General features: G+C 50.3%; 1 protein-coding gene and 1 long non-coding RNA gene across 2 annotated transcripts; one reads left to right on the forward strand and one right to left on the reverse strand.

The window, feature by feature from the left end:
- The first annotated feature begins 1,798 nt into the window (after positions 1 to 1,798).
- On the forward strand, positions 1,799 to 7,500 carry LOC135308512 (uncharacterized). The gene is made up of 15 exons (XM_064433519.1): positions 1,799 to 2,152; positions 2,446 to 2,510; positions 2,617 to 2,784; positions 3,163 to 3,311; positions 3,569 to 3,716; positions 3,924 to 4,114; positions 4,197 to 4,334; positions 4,616 to 4,730; positions 4,871 to 5,008; positions 5,241 to 5,417; positions 5,543 to 5,698; positions 5,857 to 5,958; positions 6,321 to 6,423; positions 6,698 to 6,754; positions 7,017 to 7,500. The coding sequence occupies exons 1-15, from the start codon at positions 2,035 to 2,037 to the stop codon at positions 7,253 to 7,255; spliced, it is 2,064 nt and encodes a 687-aa protein (XP_064289589.1). The 5' UTR covers positions 1,799 to 2,034; the 3' UTR covers positions 7,256 to 7,500.
- An 18,306-nt stretch (positions 7,501 to 25,806) lies between these two features.
- Positions 25,807 to 27,311, reverse strand: LOC135308515 (uncharacterized). Its single transcript, XR_010368926.1, has 3 exons — positions 27,119 to 27,311; positions 26,419 to 26,591; positions 25,807 to 25,972 (listed from the first exon to the last, which is right to left on the reverse strand). It is a non-coding gene; the product is annotated as an uncharacterized LOC135308515 (long non-coding RNA).
- Positions 27,312 to 27,954: the final 643 nt, after the last annotated feature.

A 27,954-nucleotide genomic window follows, 5' to 3' on the forward strand; every position in this document is an offset into this window, starting at 1 on the left:
AGTATGCAATGAGAATCCACATGATGTGACAAGACTAGTAGATCAGTGACTACACCAAGACCTGGCTTTGGTCTCTGATCCATAAGGAAGGACACACTCATGTCTCAGGTGTTTGAGAGCTGATGGATATTTAAGTATGAAACACGTTTTATTGCTTTGTCTTTTTAAGCAGCATTGAGCCTGTTTCAGGTAGCACATACCAGCTCTGAGAGCTATCCTGAGCTTTACAAAGTGAGAAGGATGATGATGACAGCACACTGGGCTTTACTATGCTAACTGGGATCTATGTTTAGACTGAGTTTCTGAATTAACATATGGGACTGAAGTACCACACACGTGGAAAGTCTCACTCTGTAAGTCAAACCTGCAGCAAAACAAAGGGACCTGCATTCAGTTCAAACATTTTACTGGGTTCCAACTTGTATGTGTTACACTTTGAGCCTGGCACTGCAGCTGATACAAGGTCAATTAATTACTCAGCCTGCCTTGCTCTTGAAAGAGTTAATACTTGGAAACAACTTGACACCTTTAGTATTTATAATTTTAAAAATTAATTGGCTGCATAAGTATTAATTGCTCCCAGGTATTTTATGCTTAATGATGTTTCTGTGGTAAATCACTACAGCAAATGGGTTCAGCCTTGATCTGATGGGTCAGCAGTGCTGAAGAAGTAGCACATGCTGAGTAAAAGGACAGATTCCTATGGCTGAGTTTCAGAGGTGGAGGGAAGCCCTTTGGTATCCCCTGAGGAGATGCCCGGTTCACAAGCTCAGGCTTTGCTGCTAGAAGATCCTTCTTTGCTCTTGCTGGAGGCCCTTCCCTACCAATGCATGGCCTTCCATTGTTCCTGGATCAAGTTTGTGTTTGCCTGTGGGCAACAAGTCTGTCCTGTGTGCATCTGACAGCAGAAACGAGCAGGACATGACTGATTCCAGCACTTGTCTTGGCTGCTCCTTCAAGGGGCTGGCAACATCATCAGAGACACAGAACAGCTTCTCTTCCCAGAGTAATCCCTATCCTCTACACTTCCCCATGTGTCTTGCCTTGATGTTCACCCAGGAACCTCCCTCTTTGTGGCCATCCATAGCCGTGCTTAGCAGGAACCGGCTGTGTTTGGACATGAGCTCTCAAAGCCACACACACACCAACTGAACCCTAGAACATGAGAGGCTGGGCTGATGTTTTTTTCCACAAAGGGGTAAGAAGAGTTGAAAGAACATGAGGAAACTTAACAACGTCTCTACAGGAGACGAACACCAGTGTTGTCCAACCACATCAGGTGGTGGAAAGTTTACATCACAGGGGACTCTGCCACACATGCCCTCCCTGGGCCCCAGGGCTCAGAGCAGCATTGGTGCCCTGGCCCACACGTTCCCTGTGCCTGTCACAGCCGCGGGTTTAGGATGGCCAGCAGCCGGGACGTGTCCCAAGGAGGCCGTGCCAGCTTCTATGGAAGGCCCCGTGCCCTTGCCAGCGCGGCTGCCTCGGCAGCCCTGGGGGCTCCTTCTGCTGCCCTGAGCCCGCAGAGCAGGGCAGCGTTTGCTGATGGGCTGAGCCCTTCCTAAAGATCCTGTCGGGCTGCCTTAGACACTTGGGGCCAGGGATTCCTTCCAACCGGGGCCACTTTGGGTGGGCTGGGGGCGGCCCCAGGGCAGGTGGCAGTGTGTGCAAGGGCCCTTTGTGACACGCTGCAGCACGGTCACCCTGGCATGGAATGGAAGAGTGTGTCCTTTGTGACACGTGGTGACATAGGAGCTGGCAGTGACAGGAGCACGGCACAGCGCTCGGAGCAGGCGCCGGGACAGGACGGGACAGAGCAGTGCTGTGAGGAGCCCCCGCACAGCGCACTCGTTCGAGTCCGACCCGGAGCTTTTCTGTGGCGTTGTTCCTGCAGGTGACCTTGTGGCAAGACTGCGGGACTTGGTGGCCCGTGGCATTCCCAAGGTTTCTCTTTTGCAGGTGCCCTTGAGGACTTGTGGACTTGGAGTTTTCCCAAGCCATCTCCAGAAGGTGCCCTTGAGGCAAGATTCTGGAATGGCAGGCAGATTCCTTAACCTCTTCAAAGTTTTCAGACCAAAAAAAAAGAAAGGCCCTGAAGCTGGCCCAGCACAACAGCCTGAAGAACCGGAGCAGTTCCAGACACGGCAGGATGGTGAGTGCCAGAGCTGGGCCACAGGGCTGATGGCTGCAGCCAGCTTGGTCCCATGGCATCCCATCCCATGCCATCCCTTCCCATGCCATCCCATCCCATGCCATCCCATCCCATCCCCTGGGGACATGCCCATGGACAGGACGGAAGCGGGGCAGGGCAGACACCCCGCAGTGGCCGTGCTCCATCCCCCTGGGGCATCCCGGGGCTGTCCCTGCCTGGGAGCGCAGGGCTGGGCTGTGTTCTCCGGCCTCTCCTGCAGCCCCTCAGCTCTGGCTGCGCTCGCTCTTTGCCAGATGCATCCCTGGACGGGACACAAGTGCAGAAACCCGGCCGTGGCCGCTTCCACAGAACCCTGAAGGTACCTGCAGCCATCCCAGCCAGGGGCTGGGCCTGCTGTCCCTGCTCAGCCGAGCACTATGCTTGGAGCATGCCATGGAGCATCCCTGTCCTTTGTTCTCCTGCAGATGTTCCGGAAGTTTCTGCGCATTCAGCGCAGAGAGACCGGGAGCAGTGCAGCTGAGGGCCCCGCCGAGCCTGACTCGGGGCTGACCGAGCTCCAGGCAGAGCCTGATGTCAGCCTGGATTCAGCTGAGCTCTCCAAAGACTTGGACACTACAATGAATGAGGACAGGGTAAACAGAGACGAGGCACTGGCACAGGTTGTGGCCATCACAAATGCCAACACCAGAGAGACTGAGGCCATCGCACATTCTCACACAGACTGAGGCCATCGCACATTCTCACAGTCACCACACCCACTGTGACTCTGAGTCAGGAATTAGTACCAGACTATTTCAAGGACCCTTGTGCTTCTTCTCAGGAGCACGTAAGCAGGCTGGGATCAGGCCTGGAGGCCTCCCAGGATTTTGTGCCCCCTCAAGCCGTGATCACAGGGGCCCCTCAGCCTCTGAGGCCAGCACAGTGTGGCAGGAAGGGAAGCACTTCTTGGGGGAAGCTGGGGAATTGCACCCACTGCACAGCGCTCCAAGTCTCCCCCATACCTCCTCCAGGTGCCAGCCATTGTAAGGAACATCCACCAGAGGCTGGTGTCCCATGACACTGTGGATGCCAGGCTGCAAATTGACATTGTGAGGCTGGCTGAAAAACACCCTGCTGACGTGGTGCTGACCCTCCTGCGCTGTGCCCCAACGTGTGACAGGTACGGGGCCCACGTGCCTTGAGAGCTCAGGGCTCACCAGCCTTTAGGGCCCGTGGCCCATCACAGCCTGTCCAATGGGCTCTGCCAGACAGGCAGAGAGCTCCAGGACCCTCGGGCCCCTCTCTTTGCCCAGCCTGCTGCCAATGCTCCCTCCCTGCCCCTCAGGGCACGGGGGCTCTGTCACCTGTGCCCCCACAGCTGCACAGGGCATGGTACTGTGACTGAGACACCCCTGACACAGAGCCCTGATCCCACAGAGCTGCTGCAATCATGTGGAAAACCATAGGATCAGTGGGACCAGCAGTGGAGAAAGTGCTGCCAACACTGCTGTGTGTGATGGAGGACTGGCCTGTGCACAGCACATCCACCTCCGATGGGGATGACACAGATGTCTTTGCCCTGGCTGTGAGTTGCTGGAACTGGTCTCTTCTCAGCCCCCGGCTGCCTCTCCAGCAGCTCTCCATCCTCTCCCTGCCTCAGTCACTGGGCTGAAACCTGGGCTAGGGCCGGGCTCAGGGGCCACCAGGCCCACTGCTCCCCCTGCATCTGCCCTTGGGCCCTGACCCAAGGACACCTCGGCACTGAGTGCTGTTTTGGGCTGCTTCTTTTCAGGCAACTCTGGTGATCTGGGTGATTGTCCAGGTGCCTGAGTGCCACGAGGGCATACTCCCTCATTCTTCCCGCCTGTTTGTGGCTCTGCTCTTCCATATTGTCATCACAACAAAGAGGATGCCACCAGCGGAAGCTGGGCACTTATGGAAAGAATGTCAGGAAGAACATCGCCTTACCATCAACCCCAGCAGGTCCCAGTCCTCCTGTCCTTCCCATGCCCTTGTGGCCAGTGCCAGTGCTCCCAGTGTGACCTGGGCTTTGCTCTGCACACAGGTTTGCAGTGCAGACCATGAAGGCTCTGCTCTACCGACTGCAGTGTGAGGATGAGGTGATGGCTATGGAGCGCAAGCGTGGCTGGGACACGCTGCTGTGTGCTCACACCCAGCACTACGCCATGGGTCTGCTGGCCAGGTGAGACCCCCTTCTCCTCAACACTGCCCCCAGCATTTGTGCCCTGTGCCCGGGTGCCCCCACACAGTCCCTGTGGTCAGGGGCCAGAGGGCCTTGACACCGAGGGACGGCCAAGGAGACTGGAAAAGGCTGGGAGAGGAGGGTGCCCCGAAGGGGCCACCTCCCACAGCGCTCACATCCCCTCCAGGGATGCTGGGGAAAGACCAGACCTCTGTGAGTCCGTCCTGGCAGAGGTTTGGTCCCCCCACATCAGGGTCTTGGTGCCTTTTTCCCCCTTCCAGGGAGATGCGCCGTATATTGATCCCTTGGTGTTCTCGCATCGCACTCCAGTTGCTCCGGCATCTCACTAAGCAGGACCCATACTGGAATCTGCCCTTCCTGGCGTTCCTTGTGGAGGTGAGCCTGCTGGCCAGCACTGCCTCGCGGAGCTGCCTCCCAGCTCTCTGTCCTCTCGTAGCCGCAGCTGCCTGGGCCCGGCCCTGTGCGGTTCCGGGCTGCTGCTGGCCAGGTGCCCTGTCACTGCCTGTGCCTTTCAGGTCCTCGAGTGCCTGGACTTGAGGGAATGTGGTGGCAGTGTGCTGAAGGTCTTGTCGAGGTTCCTGCACAGCAAGTGCAGGGTGCAGCGTCGCCTGGCACTCAAAGGCCTCGTGGTGCTCAACAAGGATCCCTCAATGGTGAGAAGGGGGCAGCGGCTGAAGCTGCGCTGGGGAAAGCAGCCCCATGGGCTGGCAGGGCTGAGGCAGCTGAGGCAGCTGCTCCCAGCTCTCCTGCCTCACCTGCCCCAGTGCTTTGGGGCAGGCCTTTGGCCTGTGGGCCCTGCAGCAGCAGGGTGGGGTCGCAGTGCCAGGGCGCTGTTGGCGCTGCAGCCGTCCATGGCCTCCCAGCTCAGCCTTGTGTTCCACACAGGCCAGAAGAATGGGCAGTCTGTCCCCAAGGCTTCTGGAGCTGCTGGATGATGCTGATGGAGATGTGGTCAGCATGACCCTCCGTGTTTTCACGAATGTTCTCCAGCACAAAGATATCCTGATATCCAGCACCACTGCCCCACAGCTGGCTGAGGCACTCCTGCTGCTCTTTGACCATGTAAATTTCTGCATCCTGAGCCACAGGCATCGGGTGCTTCCCAGGAACTTTATGCCCTGTGGATTGTCAGGCCTTTGCCCAGGTGGGCCTGGAGTAGTTGATGTAGGTCTTTTCCTTTCCTCTAGGAGAACAGCCATATCCAATTGCTCTCCATTCAACTCTTCCGTAAAGTGATGGAACTGGTAGTGGATGAGGGAAAAAAGCCCCTGAAGACAATTGTGAACAAGAGCCTGTACACACTTTTAATTTACTCTCATGATGAGAACTGGGACGTGGCGGAGGTGAGGGTTTGTGTGATGCTGGCGGATCTCTGGCAGGGGGCTCGGCTGCCTCCTGCCCGGTGCCTGGTGGGCTGCAGCCTGCTCCAGGCCCTGGCACAGGGATGTGAGTCCGGTGCCCTGGGCTGTGGGGCCATCTCTGGCTCTCTGCTGCTCTCCAGGCCTCTCGGGAAACACTGCTTCGAGTGGCTGAATTCCTGAAGAGAAGGGATCTCAAACAGTTCCTGAAGAAGCAGCCGCCCTTGAAAGTCAATGAGGGCCCGGTAAGGAGCGCCTGGAAGGCCCAGGCTCAGCCTGGAGAAGGCCCCTGAGCGCGGGGCTCAGTGTGCGGGGCTGGCAGCTGTGCCCCTGCCCGCTGCTGCAGCCAGAGGCCGCGCGGTCTCTTCTCCAGGCTGCTGTGGGCCCGAGCCGGGTGCCCATGGAGCCCCGGCGCGGCGGGGCTGCGGGGCGGCCCCGCGGCTCCCCGGGCAGCAGCCGGCCCTCTGCCCCCTGCGGAGCCCGGCGCCAGCGGCTGCTGGCCGCGCCTCAGGGCTGTGCGGGCAGGGGAGGCCAGGGCTGGGCGCAGGGAGCGCCCGCCACAGGGGCTGAGCCCGCGCCGAGCCTTCCCTGCTGCCGCTCTCTGCAGCTGGCAGAGGACACGAGCCGAGCGGCCGAGCACCAGCGCCGGGTCCTGCGCTGCCTGCAGAGCCTACAGGAGTCCCTGCGAGAGGCGGCCATCAGGTTCATGGGTGAGCCACGAGGCCGGGCTCCCTCCCCGGCCCGCCGCAGCTCGGCCCCAGCCCCGCCCGCTGCCCCGGCAGCGCCATCCGGGCCCGGCGCCGTGGAGCCCCGCCTGGCCCGGGCGCTGCTGCCGCCCTCTGGCAGCCGTGCCTTTGGGCGGCAGCGTGCGGCAAGGGCCCGGGCTGAGCCCTGCCGGGCCAGCAGGGCGTGTGGCCGCAGCGCTGGCAGCGCCGCTGGCAGGGAGCTGTGCCGCTGCCGCCGTCACAGGCTCTGCCTTCACAGGGATGCCCGGGCGGCGCCTGAGGAGGCAGCAGGAAGAGCTCCAGCTCATCTGGAATGGTGAGTGTGGGCAGCGGGGACTGGCGGGGAGAGCTGCAAGCCCTGCCCGGCCTTTGAGGGCTCTGCTCCCTGTGTGGACCAGAGGTGGTGTGGGCTGAGCACAGAGGGGTTTCAGGCACACATGGGGGAGTCACGGCAAGTACCTCCCAGCTGGTTGCCATGTCTCCTACTCCCTTCTGGTTGGGATGGCCCTGTTCAGAAGGTCTTTGAGGATTCCCACAGATCCGGGCTGTTGCCATGGCTCTGTTCCTCTCTCTTTCAGCCCTTCAAGCCCGGAGGCAAGGTGCCAGCCCATCATCCTCTAGCCTGGAAAATCAAGCCCGATTTCACCAAACAGCTGGAGAAGTAGGGACATCATCTGGATCCAGTGAACCAGTGTCCCAAGAACAGCACCAGGAGACACTGAAGGGGACATCACCTCTCAGCACAGCTGGAGCTCCAAGCACAGCCGACGCTGGGCAAAGATCTCCTGGCTTCAGCTCTCTCCCTGCCTGTAGATAGCTCCCTCCCTCCCTCCCTGCCTCCCTCCGACATTGCCCATCCCCATTTTTCTCTCCACTATTAGTCTCTTTAGATAGCTCTGCCCCACCAGCCCTCAACCTATCCAGGTCCTTTTTTACCCTCTATTCTCCCTCCCTGTTAACAGGTCTATCCCCTCAGCCCTCAGACACTGCCCATCCCCATTTTCTCCCTCCCAGCTCTTCCCTTTGCTTCCCCTGCCATTAATAAACAGTTTGGCTTCTTCACTTTGCCTGCATCCCTGTGGAGCTGAAGCGCGGCAAATCCGGGGCCCTGGGACACACAGGCCCCTGCTGCCATTCTCATCCACGCCCTGCTTTGTGCACAGGAACGAGGGCAGGTCAGGCTGGCACGGTCCCTGTGCTGAAGGTGCAGTTCCACAACCCTGTGCAGTTACAGATCTTGCTGAGCACACGGAAGGCCAGCAGTGGCACAAGGAGCCTGGGTGTCAGGAGTGAAGTCGTGTCTGAGGCCCTGCCACATTTGATCCGCTGTTGTGCACGTCAGCAAGACAATGAAGAACAGGCAGTGAAGGAAGCCTTATGGTTTAACTCGGGGGAATTTGACCCTTAGGAGACAATGGATTGGTCAATCGATGGGAAGTTAACCTGTGAAAGAGGAACAATACCCAATGGAGCTGTGTTTGGCATGGAGGGGGCATCACAAGCCATTGCAGCCTCTTCTCACGCGCTGACCAAGCATGAGACGACGTTATAACAGGAAAAACCCCGCTCCAGAGGAGGAGATGTCAGGCCTGGTTGTGGGGTGGAGGGATGAGAGGGACAACATGCATGTCCTTCTGATGGAGGGGATGCCCTGAATGTGGGTGGCCTGCCTGCCCCTCCCACTGCAGCACCATGCTGAGATCCCCTGAGAGGAGCCCAGTGCTCCTTGCTCCTCTCTGCTGACACATCAGCCTTTGTCTGGGTTCGGGATGGCCCTGGCTGTGTGAGGGGGGCTACGTGGACACGAGACAGCCGGTCCTGTCCCGCTGGGTGCCAGCAGTGCCTCGCAGCAGTCCTGCATCCACGTCAGGATGCTGGCCAAGAGAGGCCCTGGAAGCTGAGGCACAGGTCAGGGCCCATAGTGTTCCCTCAGGATACAGCACTCCCGAGGGTCTCCCTAATTCAAAGAAATCCTCAGACAAATTAATTGTCCGCTAAAAGCCCTTTTATTGAGCTGGCAGGAGGGCAGGGGTGTGCACCCTACCAAAATGCTTTTTGGCCACGTATAAATTTCAGTGGGTTGATGCAGGAATTGTATCAAAAATACCATCCATCTTTAACCTGCTGAGGTTATTCCATAGGCAGGGGTTAGAAATACATTCTGTCAGACTCCTGTACTTGAAGCTGATGTCCAGGCGCTGGCCAGAGCGGTCTCCATGCCCTAAAGCAGCACTTCTTCCTCATGCCTTCCCTGCACAGGGCTCATTCCCTAGGTGCCTTTGGTTCTTCAGGTAGAATGTGTCTAAAGCTTTTTTCAAGTCTCTCTCCTGTCAAGTTAGGCCCGCCAGGTTTTTCTCATGCTAACTGGTGCTAAGTACTTACCTGTGTCTGTGCTAAGTACTTGTTTGCTTATGTGAATTGCTTGTGCTTATGTCAAACAAAGGCCTTCTTTCATTCTCCTCTTCTCTTTATCCTGAGGCAAATTCTTTTGCAAGATCCTCTGGACAGTCCACAGTACATATGTGCTGTTATGCTGCTGGTTTAATTTTCTACCACATCCATAGGTTCAGGATGGTTAAAAGGAGGATTAATTTATTTTAAATTAGAACTGGTTTTCTGAGGAAGCTAAAAATCTGAGGAGCTTTTTGGTGATTTGCCCATCACAAGAAGACATCTGACTCATGATGCTCTCTATCTTTTTCTGTTTTGGTGATGATTTCGGGAATTTCTTTGATAGCACATCTGAGTGTCCATAAGGCTCTGTGAGATGCATTTTTGACTTCTGCCACTGGCCATTCTATATTAGGCTGGTACAGCATTTGCTTTAGAACATCAATGTCCCTTCCAGTTTGGAATTTGGGTGCTTCGTGATACACATCGTACGCATTCTGCATAATGTCAAGAGAAGTTCTTGTGTGGTGCAGCTGAAGTCACATCCACTTTTGGTTGTGAAATGACAAAAATAGAGAAGTTAGTACCATGAGTAGGTTCATTTAAAGAATCTGTTGTAATAGTTGTGCAAGCAGATCTCACCCAGGCACATCCCCTTCCCACATAACATACCTGTTATAAATAAAAAATGCGAAATGTTTCCCTCCGGCTGCGTCTTACTGGCCGAGCACTGCAGGGTACTTTACACTCTCTCCGGCATTTCAACGACTAGAATTTGGGCTCGATATCGGAGCTTTCCCCCTTAGCCGGTTTTGGAAGATTTCAAATCACAATATGGGATCTGCCTCGATTACTCGTAGTCCTGTGAGGAGCGTCAAGAATAGGTTAGCTGCCCGCATTATAGTAATCTTCACACAAACCCTTGGGCCCCCTCCTCGGTCACAGTGAGTCACCCACAGTATTCTACAATAGGAACACTTAAAAGTTACAAAAGGGCGAGAAGGGCAATTTAAGCTTTTAACACTCTCTCCTGTCGATCTTTGTCATTGGCGGGGTCTTCTTAGGGTCAGTTTCAGGTCTCCGGGAGGAGAGACGACCTCCCACTCCGGTGTGTCCTTGTGGGGTGTTACTCGTTTAACCCTGGATGCGTGGGTCCATCCCTTCTCCGCGGTCCGTACTGCTGTATCTGTGGTCAAAAGAACAAGAAAGGGTCCTTCCCAATGGGGGGATAATGGGGTGTCCTTCCAGGTCTTAATCAAGACCTGATCTCCGGGGCGGACAGGATGAATAGAGAAACCTACAGGGGTCCTTTGCATTATGATCCCCTGCTTTCTTAGTTCTTGTAAGTTTTTGTTAATCGCTATCAGATATGGTCTTATTTGTCCATCCTCAATCTTGGGGTGTCCTACTGGCATCCCATGTTCATAGGGCATCCCATAAAGCATTTCAAAGGGTGATATCCCCGTATCAGCATTCGGCCGAGTCCTGATGTTAAGCAGGGCTACGGGAAGACACTTAATCCAGGACATTTTGGTTTCCAATATTAATTTTGTCAATTGTGCTTTAAGGGTCTGATTCATTCGTTCCACCTGTCCTGAACTTTGTGGATGCCAAGGGGTATGATATTCCCAGCGGATCCCCAATGCTTCTGCTATTTGTTTTATCACCCTTGAGGTAAAATGGGTACCTTGATCTGAGTCGATGAATTTCACCAACCCATATCTTGGTATAATCTCTTCCAATAGTATCCTAGATACCACCTGGGCTGTTGCTCGGGAGCTTGGAAATGCCTCCACCCAATGAGTTAATTTGTCTACTATTACTAAGAGGCACCGGTATCTTCCGACCTTTGGTAGGTCGGTGAAGTCGACCTGGACCCTTTCAAAGGGTCGGTATGCCACCGGACGGCTTCCCATTGCAATCTGTTTCATTTGTGCTTTATTTATTCGTTGGCATATCAAGCACCCTTGTACCTCCTGCTTTGCTAATTCATATATGCCTTTGCACCCAAAGAATTTCAGGAACTGATCGGCTAAAGCCCGAGTTCCCCAATGGGTCTGTGCATGTAGTCTCCCTAAAATTTTCCGAGTGTAGTCCTTAGAAACCAATTCTCTGCCGTCTGGCAGTCTCCATTTACCTTCCTCGAACACCCCACCCAACCTCTTAAATTCATCAATTTCTTTTTCTGAAGGGCGGGGAGGGAATTCCTGCGTTTCCCTTTCACAAACTGCGGGAGCACTTACTTGTAACAATGCTGCGTGCTTTGCCTCTTGGTCTGCTAGATTGTTACCCCGAGTTTTAAATTGAGTCCCGGTTTGATGCCCTTTTACATGTACTACCGCAATTGCCTCTGGTTCCCTGATAGCTGCCAGAATTTGTTTTATTAGCTCTTCATGGATGAGCCCCTTTCCCTTGGTGCTAATCAACCCCCTTTCTTCCCAAATTTTTCCGAAAGTGTGTACCACGCCGTAGGCGTATTTAGAATCAGTGTAAATTGTTCCCTTCTTACCTTTTAAGTTCAGGAGTGCCCTTAATACCGCATATAGTTCACAAGCCTGGGCTGACCATCCCGCGTTTAAGGGTCCTGATTCCACAGCCTTTCCAGTTACTCCGTCTATTACAGCATATCCTGTCTTTCGTTTCCCTTCTATGACCCTTGCCGACCCATCTACAAACCATTTTTCCCCTGTATCCAATTCTTCCTCCTCTAAATCGGGTCGGATCTTAGTCTGAAGTTGAACTATCTCGACACAGTCGTGGGCGGGGATGCCCGAGGCTTCTCCATATAGAAACTGGGCAGGGTTTTGGGCTGTTGTGGTCTTAAGTTCTAAATCATGAGAGTTAATTAGAATAGCTTCGTATTTCAGAAGCCGTGCATCAGTGAGCCATTTCTCTGCTTTTTGCTGCAAAATGTTTCTCACACTATGTGGAGAATAAACCTCTAGAGGGGCCCCGAATGTTACCTTTTTGGCTTCCTCTACCAGTACAGCCATGGCCACCACGGCTTGGAGGCAGGTGGGCCATCCCCTGCTGACAGGGTCCAATAGTTTTGACACGTAACCCACCGGCTTCTTTGATCCCGCCCAGTTTTTGGTCATTATCCCATATGCAGTGTGGTTGCTTACATCTACGAATAGTTGAAAGGGTTTTCTTACATCTGGTAGGCTTAAAACTGGAGCCATTGTAAGTGCCTCCTTTAATTCCCTTAGGCTCCGTTCATCTTGCTCACCCCACTTGGGTTTTTCCATAGTTAACTTCTCATACAAAAACTTAACTTTCTCGCTGTATCCCTCTATCCATTGTCTGCAAAAGCCCAGAAGCCCCAATATTTGTCTAATTTCCCGCTTAGTTTGGGGTGAAGGCAGGGAGATAATCCCTGCAATTCTCTCTGGGTCGAGCTTTTTCTTCCCCTTTACCAACCAGTGACCCAGATATTTCACTTCGGGCTCCGTGAACTGGAGCTTGGTCCTCAATACCTTTAAACCTCTATCCCCCAAGAAATTCAGCAGGGCGATTGGGGTCGCCCTCACCCCCTCCTCCTCGGGTCCTGTTACCAAAAGATCATCCACATATTGCAACAACTTAGTCCCTTGTTCTGGGGCAAAGTCGCTTAAAAGCTGTTCAAGAGCCTGGCCGAACAGGTTTGGCGAGTCTACAAATCCTTGGGGGAGGGAGGTCCATCGGAGTTGCTGTTTACAATTAGTCTCCGGGTCCTCCCACTGGAAGGCAAAGTAGTTGCGGCTTTCCTCAGCTAGAGGGCAAGTCCAAAAAGCATCTTTCAAATCAATTACACTATACCAGACGTCCTCTGGGGAAACATTATTCAGCAGGGTGTATGGGTTGGGGACAGTGGGGAATAGGGTTTTAGTCCTTTGGTTTACGGCCCTGAGGTCCTGTACGAGGCGATAACTCCCATCCGGCTTCCGGACTGCCAGGATGGGGGTGTTATGTCTCGACATGCACGGCTCCAGAGTACCCTTTTTAATAAGATCCTCTATTATTGGTTTTAAACCCCACCGACCTTCGAGAGGAATTGGGTACTGCTTTACCCTGATGGGGTCCTCGGGTTTCTCCACCTCTACATGAATAGGTTCTATTTCTAATTTCCCCGCTTCTCCCCCCGTATGCCATACCCGAGGGTTAATTTTTCCCTCATCTTCTGTTGTAAGTTTGTACAAGCTTACCATAAGCTGTGATTTTTGTGCAATTAAACTTATTCCTAAGAGTACCATCAAATCTCTCCCTAGCAGGTTGTAGTCTGCTTCTTCTACCAGTAACAAGTTCCCCAAGCATATTTTATTTTCTGATTCTATTTCAACATCTTTTATCACAGGCACCTTGAAGGGTTCCCCTTTTGCCCCAATTACCATCATAGAGTCTTTGCTCCTTGAGCATCCCGGTGGAAGGTGCTGTACCGTAGTCCTTTTGGCGCCTGAGTCTACTAAAAATGTTACTTCTTGTTTCTGGGGTCCGATCTTAAGTTTTATCAAGGGCTCTCTTGTTGTTACAGACCCCAAATGGAAGAGCCCCTGACACCTCTAATCCTCCTGAAACATTTTTTCGTCTCTCATCCTTTTCTTACAATCCTTCCGAAAGTGCCCCTTCCGTTTGCAGTAAAAACACTCCGGTGCCTCCCTCTGTCTAGGTGCTGGACTCTTTATCGGACGCGCCGAATTCTTTAAGGTATTTCGAGTCCTTTCCTCCCCCCCTTTGGCAGGTTCTTTTTCCTGTCTTTATGCTTCCCTGACTGCAGCCACCAGGACCTTAGCTTGCACTTTCTGCTTCTCGTCCTCTCTCCGCATGTATACCTTCTGAGCCTCCCGTAATAGCTCTTGCAGGGACCTTTCCTGCCAATCCTCCAATTTCTCCAATTTCTTTCGTATATCCTCCCATGATTTTGCCACGAATTGAGTTTTTAATAATATGGCTCCTACCGGGGAGTCAGGGTCAGTACCCGAATACATTTGGAGACTTCTTCTGAGTCTCTCCAGCCACTCGGTAGGAGTCTCGTCTTTCCCCTGACATTCCCCCAGTGCTTTTCCCAGGTTCTGCCCCTTAGGTACCGCCCCCCGGATACCTTGGATTACCATATTTCTTAGATCTATCATTTTCAGCCTGTCCTCTTCTACCTGGGCATTCCAGGGCGGCCTTTGGTTAGGCCACTTGGCTTCCCCGCTCCCCCCTTGTGGGTTTCTATGCTCCCAGTCTTTGATCGCAGCCGCCCGTATCATATCCCTCTCCTCAGCATTAAACAGCGACTTCACAATAGTACACATATCATCATACGAATAAATGCTATTTCCCAGAAATTCGTCTAGTCGTTCTGCCACTCCCAAGGGATCATCCATCATCTTTCCCATTTCCTTCTTAAAGGCCCGCACATCCCCCGAGTTTATTGGTATGTTTACATAACCAATGACCCCCGGAGCGGTTGGGACTTCTCTGAGTGGGTAAAGCCCCTGCTGCCCCCCCTCATCCCCGCTATCGTCCGTGTGTGTTTTCCAGGTCCTCCGTCTCGTGCGGCTTGCGGGCGGGGACCCCTCCCCTGCCGATAGCGGTGCGTGTACCGTGTGTCCCTTGGGTGGCGCGGGAGGGGGGGACAGGGGGCGGGGTGGGCTCCGACAGGGAAGGAGCGGTGGGTTCGGACTCTCGTGGATCCTCCGGCGGAGGCGCCGGTGACGCCACCAGGTGGTGTCCGGGGTTTTCGGGTTCGGGGAGGGAACCGGGTGCCCGATGATTGGGGTATGGGGGAGGTAAATTTTCCAGGGGCTCCCAAGTCTTGTCCATACCTTTGAGTTGTTTATATGTTCTGACAGGGTACAACGAGACGCTCGCGCATTCCCATACCCCAGCATATTCTAATTCTTCCAGCGTTGCCCCTTCCGCAAACACAAAATCCCCCAAAGCCCGACAAAGTTCTTTATTGAAAGACCCAAATATGGGCCAAATCATATATTTCTTAATTTCTACGTGTGCCCATTTTTCCATACAGAAAAAGATTACCCTTTCTTTGGATTTCTGCCTTCTCATAGGACACTCCTCCCAGTGTTCCAACATCCACCCCAAAGGGCTGTATCTTGGGATGTCGGGGAGATTAGGTTTTCCATCCCCCCCCTTTTTCTTTATTCTCTTTTGAATTTTACTCTGTTTCCCTCCCATGGTTTGTTTTTATTCCTCGAGGTAAAATTATAGTTGCAGAACTGCCTTTTTCTACTTAACCGGTATAAAAATAAAGCAAAACAACAGAAAAAAACTTTTTGCCAACTTATTGATCACGCAGAGAACCGAACCACGGATTTTTCAGTTAGCAACTATATGAGCTCTCGTACCTTTTCCCTGGATCCAGCGAGGTTCTTCGTTCCTCCTGATCCAGCCAGTGGTCCAAGAGACCCCCAACGTGGGGCTCTTGTATGTGTGTGTTTCTGAAGAAACCCCCCTCACCTCCCTTTTTCTCCCGGGGCTTCAAGTGTGTGTGTTGCTCGGATTTTCACTCGCTTCCCCTTCGACCGACCGTTTCCCTTGCGGGAGGACGGAACTGCGGTCTCAGGGTCCGCACTCGCTTCGTGAAAATTCCACGTCTCATACACACACACATACACACACACCGGACCACTCTCCCACCCAACCCCGCGATACTTACGGCTCCTTTTCTCGCGTGGAGTCTTCGTGCACGTAGATTTTACGGGTAAAAATAGCCGGCTTCCACGGAGAGCTGTCTCCGCTTTCGAGAGCTCTGGGCCCGTTCCACCGTTTGGTTGTGGTAAAATTTGTGGCTACAAAAAGTTCGTTTTTATCTGGTTGGTTCCGATGGGTTTTCCCAATCTTGTCCGGCCGCTGAAAATCAGCGGGGCGCCGCCCGGACTTTGAAAGGGGAACCCTGGAATCCTTACCAGATCACGTCCGAGGTCACCATATTGTTATAAATAAAAAATGCGAATTAGCCAATTTTAATAAAAATATGAAAAATAAAATTTATTCTGCGACCATAAAAACAGTCTCGACAGCCACCACCAAAACGGACAGCGTACCACACCCGGGAAGTGATACGGGTGAACGTGAAGAATGGACCAACTGGTGCCAATACTTCCCCGTCCACACCTTACTGCTTGCAAGGTAGCAGTTTTTATACAGTTTATTTGGCCTGCGGCAGAAAGTCTTTGTTTCCTTCTGAGTTCTTCATATTCAAGGTGGTTTCTTTCCCTGGACAAAGCCTCGTCCGGGGGTGGAATGGTCCATTTCTCGGGTTCCGGAATCTGGCATTCAGATTCAATGTGTTTGATGGTTCTGGTCCCCACAGATAGGCATCTTGTCTGGGCCATCAGCACCTGGTGTCTTTTGGGCGTAGGTGCTGATGAATGTTCCTCCCTGGTGCAGCTGGGGTTCTTTTCGGATGCAAATACTGAGATGTCCATCTGCTGCGGCTTTGTGATCTCGTCATCCTGTTGGATTTTTTAACCTAAAAGGGAACGAAGGGATCCCCCCCCCCCCTTTTTCTCTCTCCAGTTCACATATATATTTTTATATACTTCACGAATTACTAATATTCCTAACAATACCTGTGACTGTGCATGGGTTACTGGGCTCATTTCACAAATACAAGGGCTGCCCTCAGTGTGCAGACACCGATCCTCTCTGTCAAGCCCTGCATTTTTGCACACAAAATTCAGTGCATCCCTTGGCACACATGCTTTGATACTAAGAGTTTGCCAGTTTCTAGTCTTCTTGTTGGAAATGGTCCAGACATTATGCTGAATGGGACTGAGAGTTACATGAGTCCTTATAACTCCAAGGGCCAAAATTGGAATTACACAGTATTTTGTTGCATTCTTAATAGTTAATGCCAAAGCCTGCAGGGTTCTGTTCATTCTATGTGAAATTGACTAATTGCCACCAAGTGTGGAAGTCTTTTTTCAAATTGCTTGGTGGTTTCATTTTTAGGCATGATTTAGTTAATTCTCATGGCAATTTCCCCACCTCTCCTTTTTTCATGTTTTCCTGAGATTACTGACCGTAGTCACAAGCTGAGCTTGTATACATTGGAATGCTAAAGAAATGTTACCCTGTAGTTTTCCCATAAAGCCAAAAACTGCTGGAAACAATCCTGCTGTGTATTGTTGGCCAGGGTGGTTAATAGGTTAGCTGCCAGGCTGTGGGTTTGGGCAAGTGTTAGCAGGGCTGATCTGAGAGGAGTTTGTGTCTGTCCAATATAAGAACTCACAGTGTGTCATTTATTGGCTAAGACTTCTTGATCAATAGAATTTCATATTCCCAGTTCAGACCCAAACCATCCCCATAAGCCTTTTTTAGACCTATGATTTGGTGTCTGGGAATGTATCCATGACTCCCAGCCTTTTAGGCTTTGCTGTATGAGTGGGTAGTATTGCTGTTTAATTTTGGAAATATTTGCCTGTATCTTTTTCAGCTTTTTCAGAGAGTACTGTGGATTTAGAAGCAACAGTTGTTCATTTGTTTGTCCTACCACAGAGTGAAAGACTATATTATTTCACATATGGCTCCCATGCTATGCAGTTGTTTGCTAATGTAGAGTTGTTTGTTTTGATTTTAATTTTCAATGCCTGTTGTGTGACCCATGTTCACTCCTTGTCGAGTACCCAAGGCATGGTAACTGGTTTCTTCAGACACATTGCCTGCCTGATATACCCTAAGAGGATGATTGTGCTCCCAGCTTCCCCTCCAACTTGTTTGGTTACTATTTCTGATGGGCTGGAATATGCCAAGAATGAAATTCAATTCTCAAAAACAGATCCTCTATGAGACCTGTTCCATGTACTAAGCATACCAGCAGGACAGTTTATTATTCTAGTGGCACAAGAGCTGCCTGCTGGAAACAATATTTGTTGGGTCGCATTCCTGGCAGGCTCAATTCCTGTATCTCTGTGTGATGATGGGCCTCCCACCCCACCTGTGCCCCGCAGAAGAATGGAACTATCTTGTGCTGGGTTATAGTCTCCCCTTTTAATTTGCATAGCACAAAAATCCTGATAGGAATCACATGAAAATGGATTCACACCCTGCTTGTTAGAAAGGTCACGGATGCACATGGTCACTGTAGTAATCTCATCTAAAATAGGTTAAACAAGTTTGTGAATTTCAAATTTACAAGCCATAGAGGTCCTGCTTTCAGGTGGGACAAGAAAGACAGGCATGGAGTCAGATTTTCCTCAATCTTCAACTGCTCGGTCATTAATCCTTAAAATGGCGTATACTGTTTTAACTTTTTAATGCCTTTTAGCCATTTAGGTCCTGAATATTTTTGAGTGTTCCATCTGCCAGGATCTTGCAGGCCAAGGAGATCATGATGGTAGTGACAGTCACCTACTGTGGCTTGGATTCCAATCAGAAATACCGGGAAGATGATGATGGTGTGAAGCACATCTTGGTTTCTCCTGTTCTTTCTGAGGTCCAGTTGTGGACTCCACTTGCCTTTGCAGAAGTCTTTTAATTCTGGAATAGTGTAACCAAGAGGTTAACGCTTCAAGCCTTAAAGGCTGTATAAGTGATTAAAAGTACTAATTAGAGTCCTTTCCATTTTGGGATAAGAGGCTTTCCCTCAGGGGATTTGACATATACCTGGTCCCCAGGCTGGATTTGTGGAGTGGAGCATCCTCTTGCTCACCTGCTCAAAATGTGTTGATTTATTTTCTGCAGCTGTTGTGTCAGTTGGACAACGTGGTTCTGCAGTTACCCCTCCCCAACTTGTACAGTAGCTTCCCCTTGATAGTTGTACTCATATGGTCTTCTGTACAGTGTTTCAAAGAGATTCAAATTTTCTTTTGTTCTTTGTCTCAATGAATCTGTAATAAAGCCAAAGTTAGGGCCTGGGTCCACGGTATGTTGGCCTCTTGTCCACTTTTGACTAGTTGTTGTTTTAGCAGATAATTCCTCTTTTCCACCTGGCTGCTGTCCTGGGGCCAATACAGCCTGTGTAGGTGCCCGTTGATTTGGAGATTATTGCAAAGTTGCTGAGCACTATTTGCTAGGAAACATGGCCTTCGATCAGAGGAGATGTCTAAAGGCACTCTGGACCAGGGCATTATGTTGTTTAACAAAATCTTGACAACTTCTTTAGATTTATTTCTTTGGGTTGGGAATGCTTCAGGTGATGCTGAGAAGGAATCAGTGAAAGGTAAAAGGTATTTATAGCCCCCTTTCCTTGGCAATTGACAAAAGTCAACTTGCCTGTGCTGTCCAGGATATTGTCCCTTGTCTACTGTTCCAAGCTCAAATCTAGTCCTAGTTTGTGGATTGGTTCTAAGACATTATTTCACACCCTTGGGTTACCAGCTTTACACTAGTGTACAGGTTGCATCTTACTGTTGTCCTACTCAAATAATTATGTAAGGCATCCCCTTCCCAGTGTATACAATTATGTTCATCTGTAATTAATTTTCACAATGCTCTTTCAGGCATAACTGTCTATCCCTGAGGAGCTGCAAAAACATGATGTTTTTGTTCTGCTCACTAATTCTTTGCTAATTCTAGATCTTTCTGATTATATGACATACATCACTGTCATATTGTCCCTTACCTTCAGGAATTAGTGAATCTCAGCCATGCTAAATCTCAGCATGGCTTTTTTTCTGCTGTTGTTTTTGGAACCTGTTACCCCTTTTGAGGTCTGTTTCTCCTTTCTGATGTCCTTTGCAGTGCATCATTGCAACCTCTTGAGGTACTAGTACTGCCTCCAGCAATTTTAAGATTTCTTCTGAATGCTTAATCTGCTTGCCTGGAGTTGTCAATAGTCTTTTTCTTTCTAATCTGCTTCATGGCATGTATTCTTCTGAAGGCATACTTGGAATCTGTTCATATATTGATCCTTTTTCCTCAGGCTGGTCAGAGGCTACGGGTTCAAGTGATTATCTCTGCCTTCTGAGCTGACTTGTCTAGGGCTTCTATTCCATAGTGCTAATTGTATATCCCGATTTTCACTGATCTGCTCTTACAAAGCCACTCCCATCTGTGTACTGAGATTCTGCTCCTGGAATTGGGGTTTCTTTAAGATCTGGGCAGCTGGAATAAAGTGGACTTCATGGTTTTGATACAGTCATGCTACAAAGGTTCCTTGTCTGTCTGGTGAGTGGCCAGGAATGCTGCTGGATCAACTAGAGAAGAGATTAGTTTGGTAATACCACATTGTTCCACCAAAATTGCCTGATGTTTCAGCAGTCTGGAGGTTGACAGCCAATGCCCACCCTTTTGCTCATGAGTTGCTGGTACTGAATGTGAGAGAAACACAATTATTTGTTGACCTAGACTGAATGCCCAGGCTTCTTGGACATTTGAAACAAGAGCAGCAATTGCTCACAGTCAGGCTGTCCCCTACTTACTTCATCCAGTTGTTTTGAAAATTAGGCTACTGCTCTCTTCTATGGGCCAATTGTTTGAGCCACTGCACCTAATGCCATCCCTTGCCCCTCACAAGAGAAAAGCTGCAACGGTTCCATGACATCTGGCAAACCCTGAGCAGGTGCTCTTTTCAATTCCTCCTTCTGCTTTTCAAAGGCTTTCTTACTTGTGGATGTCCATTTCAGGTCTCTGGGATTGCCTTCTAACAGCTGTTACAGTGGCTTAACCAGCAGTCCACAGTTAACACCGTAGTTAATAGAGCATCCAGTCATTCCTAGAAAGGTTCTCAGTTCTCCTGCATTAGTAGGGAGTGGGGTTCGGTGCATGGTCCCTCTGCATTCCTGTCTCAGTTCCTGCTGTGCTTGGGATATTTTGTATCCTAGGTAAATGACTTCTTGTTTGATTCTTTGAGCTTGATTTCTGGATTCCTTGTATCCGCTTAGTCCCAGGTCATTTCATAAGCTTCCTCTCCATTCCAGTCTTTTTTTGTTTCCATGGCTATAAGTAGATAATCTACCTATGGTAGCACAATTCCATTTGTGGATCAGCTTACCCAACTTTCAAGATCCTCAGTAAACTGTTTTCCAAATATGGTTGGACTATTCTTGAATCCTTCCGGTCCTGCAGTCCAGGTAAATTGACTTCTCCTTCCAGTCTCTGGGTTTCCCCATTCAAAGGCAAACAGGTTTAGGCTGCCAGGGTCCAAGGGTATACAGAAGAAAGCATCCTTGAGATCTGAAATGGTAAACCATCCAGATTCATCTTTTCTTTTGCTTAGCAAAGCATATGGATTTCAACCACTGGGTGGAGATCTCCAGCTATTTTGTTAATAGCCTGTAGCTATTGAACCAGAGCATAGTTCAAGTCACCAGGCTTTTGTATGGGTAAGATGGGGGTATTCTATTCCGAGTCACATTCCAGTAACAACCCAAAGTTTAGAAAATTGTCTATGATAGGCTTAACACTTTTTATGCTTTCCGCCTGAAGTAGATATTGTTTAATTCTTATTGGTGGTGTTCCAGGTTTAAGTTTAATGATTACAGGTTGTGCTGCTTTGGCCTTACCAGGGGTCCCATCCACTCTGACTTTAAGACAAACCTGACTAAGAACAACTTTTGTGTCTCTTCTGTTTTGGACAATTCTGTATTGACAGCTAGACTTAGAACGTGATTATTTGTTCATCATTGACTTTGATCTGAACTCCTCCAGGGGTAAACTACATTTCAGCCTGTCATTTTTCCAACAAATCCCTTCCTAGGAGGCATTTTGGGGGGCGTAGGCATATATAGGAACTGATGCATTCCTACTGCTTTTCCCAGTTTATGAGTTCGTGGTTTTAAAAAGGATACCTTCTGCTGTTGACTTTTGTATCCTACAACCTTCACAACTTTACCAGGATCAATATCTTCCAACTTTATATTTAATACAGAATGTGCTGCACCCGCATTCACCAGACATTTAATTTTCCTCATCTTTTTCCCCAGTTCTCCTCCAGCCAGCCCTTGCATTGATTCAGGTCTGCAACCACCTTGGGTTTGAGTTGCAGCCAGTCTCTCTTCCAATGCCTTTCTTTCTCACAATAGGCACATTGAGTGGTCCAGAGTTTAGAGAGAGCTCTCTGCCCACCCCAGCCATGTCTTTGTCCTGAGGAGGGGCCTTTGCATGGTGCAGCCCCTCTAAGGGCTGCAATAGTCGTGTTAGTCATTCCTTTCTCCAGTTGCTTATGCTCTACCCAACTACAATTTATATGACCTCTCCATGCTTCTTCTTGCGGTTTTTCTATACCCGCTCTTCTGTTTTAAATTTTTCATTTCGGCCTAATATCATTAGAGGATTGGCCCAGGAAAAGGGAACCGAGTTGGTTTTACCATATTCATCAGATGGGTGTGGAGCAGTGTATTTATGCATGGCTTCCTGAAATGGTTCAAAAATTCAGTTGGAGTTTCAAGTGGCCTTTGTTTTACTTCCTGTGGTGCACTCCAAATGACAGCCTTAGGGATACCATTTTCCAAAACTGACCCATTCCCAATACCTCTGCAGGAGTTGATAGTGACCAGAATTATTACAGTCCCAGGGAGGTTTGGTGAGAGGGCATGTTTCTTCTCTATTGTCTCCTGCCCATTGCCCGAGTCTTCCATAATTCCATGCAGTTTTTAATGGCAGCTCTTTCCTTGTGTCTGCTAAAGCATCTAGCATAGGATCTATATCCTCCCAGTCTGGGTCCAGGGCTTTAACAAATGCCCTGAATCTTTTAGCTGTTCCTGATGGATCATGCCAGTGTTGTCTAGCCAGAATATTCCAGGTTTCTGAATCAACTAATGAAAGGGGTACCTTGATTTTCATCAGACTCAAAGGTCCCCTTGCCTCCCATAAGAGTGACTGAATGATCACCTCCTGAAAAGATGGTGATCTTCCTCCCAGCCCTTGCAAACAAGTCCAAGGGGGGCTGTTGTGGTGTGTTTTCTCTTCAGTGGCTTGTTCTGTTACCCCCTATGTTAATGGCTTTGTCTGTACCCTCCTATCTTAGCTGTCTGTCTTGCCTTAAGCCTGCTCCTTGATCTGGAATGTTCCCTGATCCTCTTCCCATTCAGCTGTCAATCCCACTTTGTACCAACCCTTTAGTCTAGAAACTTCCCTGTCAATTCCCTATGGTTGTGTTTGAGGGTGCCAGGACATGGGAAGAGACAAGAATCTTGATTCCTTGTTTCAGAAGGCTGATTTATTACATTAGGATATATATTATATTAAAAATGCAATACTAAAACTATAATAAATAATAGAGAGAAAAGGATCCATCAGAAGGCTAGAAGGAGTAGGAATGGGAACAAAATCTCGTGACTCTCAGAGTCCCATGCAGCTACATCTTTGATTGGTTATTATGTTGAAACAAGTCACATGGACAATTACAGATGCACCTGTTGGTAAACAATGTCCAGACCACATTCCACAGCCATCAGATATTTAATTGTTTACATTTCTTTTCTGAGACTTCTCAGCTAGGATAGGAGAAAAATCCTAGCAAAGGATTTTTCCTAAAATATCATGGCTACAATTCCCTGTTCCTGGAAGCCCTATTGGTGCATGTCAACCCTCCCCCTGTTCCTCCTCATTGGTTCAAACATTGCAACACCCGCCTTGTGCTCCTCCCCAGTCCTTCTTCTATTGGTTGATAATTTGTACCCGCCCCTGAGCCCTCCCATATAAAAGTCCCTGCACTCCTGTTTTCTGTGAGTTTTGACCCTGGACTGTCCATGGAATAAGGCTTTCCTTGGAACCCATACAGAAGGCCTCCTCCTCGTCCGTATCTCCACCGTCCTCCTGACCACCGGCTGGTGCCGTAGAGCGTTTGCTCTGAGCCTCACCTGCGATCATCCTGCTTCTGAGCTGTGTCCCACACTCGGCGTGGTGCCGGGGGCAGCTAGCGGAATTCCAGCGCCGCGTCAGGGGATGCTGAATGGTGACAATGCCACAGCTTCCTTTCTGCCTTTGGTTCTGTACTGTGAGTTTTTCCTTTTTCAAGCTCTAGAGAGGAAGGGAGGGTCAAAGGCAAAGTTTTCTCAGCAGTATTTACCAGGGATTTCAACTGCATTCCCTGTCCTCCCACTTCTCATGACTCAAAAGGAGCAACCACACCCTCCATCCTTTCCTCATTCACTTTATATTTTAAACACCTTTATTCTATGGAATATGCAGAACAACACCTTCTTAGTCCTCCTTTTCCCTTCATTTTGCAATCTTTTACTATCACCAACACAGAGGGATCCCTTGGGGCCAAATTTAAACCCACATTGTGCTCCAATTGCGGGTGATCCTTCAGATAAACAAAACATATTCAGCTACACAGCCTCATCTCATTTTCTTTCTCTTCACAAAAATAATAGTAACCAGAACAAGGTAGAATAACTCAGGGTTCCATGTACTGGCTTCTTCTCCCTGTCTTCAAATATATAAAGGGGCCACTATTGATCACAATATTTATTGAGGGTTTTCTTAGTCTCTGTGGCCCCTGGGGCCTCTCTTATCTTCTTCCATTGTTTCAATAGGCATCCCTTTTATGCTCTGCCCTGTCCTTCTTTGCCGAGCCCAGCCCCACCCTGCCCCACCCTGCCATTACTCTCTCTGCCCTGCCTAACATATATGTGCTCTGCTCTGTACTGCTTCACCCAACCTGGCCCCGCCCTACCACACCCTGCCCGACCCTGCTCCACCCCTCCCTGCCCCACTCCACTCTACCCCACCCCACCCCACCCATGTTTGCCCTGCCCTACCCTGCCCAACCCCATCATGCTGTACCCTCTCCTGCTTCGCCCAACCCAGCGCTGTCTCACCACACCCTTCCCCACTATGTCACGCCCCCTTTACCCCACCCCACCCCAATTGACTTGGCCCCACCCTGCCATGTCCAACCCCATCATGCTCCTCCCTGCCCAGCTCCACCCACCTTTGCCCCACCCCACTCCACCCTGCCCCATCCTGCCCCGCCCTACCACACCCAGCCCCACCCTGTCCTACCCTCCCCAGTCCTGCAAGGCCTGAGAAGAGATGACAGCCCATCCCAAATTAACATAGTAGTTCAGCAGAGAATCACTGAGAGATCTGCAGAACTATGTTTTTCTGGTGGCTCAGAAGAGCCATTGTTCCTAAAAGTCCTAAAAACACCAAGGAAGAGGAGACCACCTGGAGAGACCAGAGGAGACCAGCTGGAGCTCCAGGCACAGCCAATGATTGGCACAGCTGAGCCTGTGGGAAGCTCCCATAGCTTCTGCCTTCTCCCTCCCTGTTGACGGCTCCAACCCTCCTGCCCTCAGACCCTGCCCATCCCCACTTTCTCCCTCCCACCTCACGCCTTTGCTTCACCTGCCATTAATAAACGGTTTGGCTTCTTCACTTTGCCTGCATCCCTGTGGAGCTGAAGCGCCGCAAATGCGGGGCCCTGGGACACACAGGCCCCTGCTGCCGTTCTCTGCCACGCCGTGTTTTGTGCACAGGAACGAGGGCAGGTCAGGCTGGCACGGTCCCTGTGCTAAAGGTGCAGTTCCACAACCCTGTGCGGTTACAGATCTTGCTGAGCACACGGAAGGCCAGCAGTGGCACAAGGAGCCTGGGTGTCAAGAGTGAAGTCGTGTCTGAGGCCCTGCCACATTTGATCTGCTGCTGTGCACATCAACAAGATAATGAATGAAACCAGGTCCAAAAATGCTCCTGGCAAGGCAAGATCCCAATTCTAGCAGCTTTTCCACCTCCATGCTGCAGGAATTCATGGGTCTGCTGGGTAGGGAATGTTCATCCCAAATTTTCTGCCCATGTGTCTAGGAAAACTCTAATGACAATGCTGATGTGGTGATTCAGTCTTCTGAGGTTTTTTTGGGACATTCTTTTGGGATTTTGGGGCCTGGGACCAGGGGAGAGAGCAGGACACAATCCAGATCCAGAAAAATCCCATATAGCACTGGAAATGAGCGGAGCTCAGTGAAAACAAGCACAAAGGAACTGGGGAAAAAAGAATTTTTAAGAAGGGAAAACAGGGAAAAATAAGGATAAAATTCCAAATGAATCCACTGGTAAAGGATAACCTGGACGCGCAATAGGAGAAATTCCAACACAACAGGCTACCAGGGCCTGGGAGGGCCCAAAATTTTGGTTTTATTTAGGAAGATTTTAGGTTTTTTTAAAAATGCTACAGGAATTTTTTTCTAAGAGAATCCTACTTTTCCTTTCTGAATGGGCTGGAAGTCTCCTCCTGTTCATGCTATGCTGGTTTTGCCCATCTTCATTCCTGAATTAAAAATGACAAAATAAAAAACAGAAAAGAGGTTTTTAAAAAGGAGAAATATTAATAACATGAGTAAAAATAGTAATAATGTTAATATTAACAAAACTAGTAATAATAATTGTAATGAATAATGTGTCAAGATCCTGAATATTTCTTCTTTGTAGATTTTTTGGGGAGTAAAAGTTTAGTGTTTTATTTTACTATTTAAAAGATGTTATCTTGCCATGTGTTATCCTGGAGATTAAACCTGCTTTGGTGTCTTGGGATGTTTGGGTTTTTCCCCAGAGTTGCTGGGAATTTTTCCAGTTGAAAAATAAAAGGGGTTAATGATTGAAAAAAAAAAAAAAGGTAGGGAGAAAGAAAAAAAGGGTGGGAAAGTTGGAAAACAATAAAAAACAAGGGGAAAATCTCTTAAAAATATAAAAAGCAACCAAAAAAAGAACAGTTACACTTTGTTTCCAACGTGCCCCTGAGTTCCTTGATTTTTCCATGTGTTTTTCTGTAGTCCTGAGTTGTAGAGTTCTCCAGACAGGATGCTGAGCTTGGTGGAGATTGCGGAGCCGCCAGAGCCATTCCCAGTTTTCCTTCCCACCAGTAGTATCCGATGCCGTTACACACGTGTCTATTTTGGAGCACCAAATGTGCCATTGTTACAAATTCCCGATGCCCAGAATGACAGGATTCCATGGGAATTTCTGAGGGGAACTGGAGGATTTGAAATTCCCGATGCCCAGAATGCTGTTATTCCATGGATTGCCAGTGTTGATGGGAAGTTGTGAGGGGAATCAGATGATTCTAAACTCCCAACCCCTGGAATGCCATTATTCCATGGTATCCCAGTGTTGCCCACCAAATGCAGCCCTGGACCATCAAATCTAACTTGTGACCAATAAATCCAACTGTTCACCACTAAATTCAAACTTGGACCTTCAAGTCCAAACTCTGACTATCAAATTCAACCTTGGGATGGCATGGGATGGGATGGGACGGGATGGGACGGGACGGGATGGGATGGGATGGGATGGGATCGGATGGGATGGGATGGGATGGAACGGGACGGGACGGGACGGGACGGGATGGGATGGGAGGGGATGGGATGGGGCCAAGCTGGCTCAGGCACCAGCCCTGTGGCCCAGCTCTGACACTCACCATCCTGCAGCAGGATTGGCTCAATGTCCTCGGTCTCTACCTCTGGATCAGGTTCAGGGTATTTTTCCTCCTTCTCCACCCAGGCCAGCTTGGGCAGTCTTGAGTGTCTCTGCTCCATGTCAAAGATTGAAATAATGGAAAATTGCAAGACAAATGCCAAGTCCTGAAGTTTGGCCCTGAGGTCACGTCTAGAAATAATACCTCGAAAAAGCTCCGGGTGGGACATGAACGAGTGCGCTGTGCGGGGGCTCCTCACAGCACCGCTCTGTCCCGTCCTGTCCCGGCGCCTGCTCCGAGCGCTGTGCCGTGCTCTTGTCACTGCCAGCTCCTATGTCACCACGTGTCACAAAGGACACCCTGTCCCATTCCATGCCAGGGTGACCGTGCTGCAGCGTGTCACAAAGGGCCCTTGCACACACTGCCACCTGCCCTGGGGCCGCCCCCAGCCCACCCAAAGTGGCCCCGGTTGGAAGGAATCCCTGGCCCCAAGTGTCTAAGGCAGCCCGACAGGATCTTTAGGAAGGGCTCAGCCCATCAGCAAACGCTGCCCTGCTCTGCGGGCTCAGGGCAGCAGAAGGAGCCCCCAGGGCTGCCGAGGCAGCCGCGCTGGCAAGGGCACGGGGCCTTCCAGGGAAGCTGGCACAGCCTCCTTGGGACACGTCCCGGCTGCTGGCCATCCTTAACCCGCGGCTGTGCCAGGCACAGGGAACGTGTGGGCCAGGGCACCAATGCTGCTCTGAGCCCTGGGGCCCGGGCAGCGCTGCCATCAGCAGGTGTGGCAGAGTCCCCGCCCAAGCAGAGCTGCCACCCCCCGAGCCTTGGCAGCGCTGCTGCCC

Source organism: Passer domesticus, chromosome 10, assembly GCF_036417665.1.
Source record: "Passer domesticus isolate bPasDom1 chromosome 10, bPasDom1.hap1, whole genome shotgun sequence".
NCBI lineage: Eukaryota > Metazoa > Chordata > Aves > Passeriformes > Passeridae > Passer > Passer domesticus.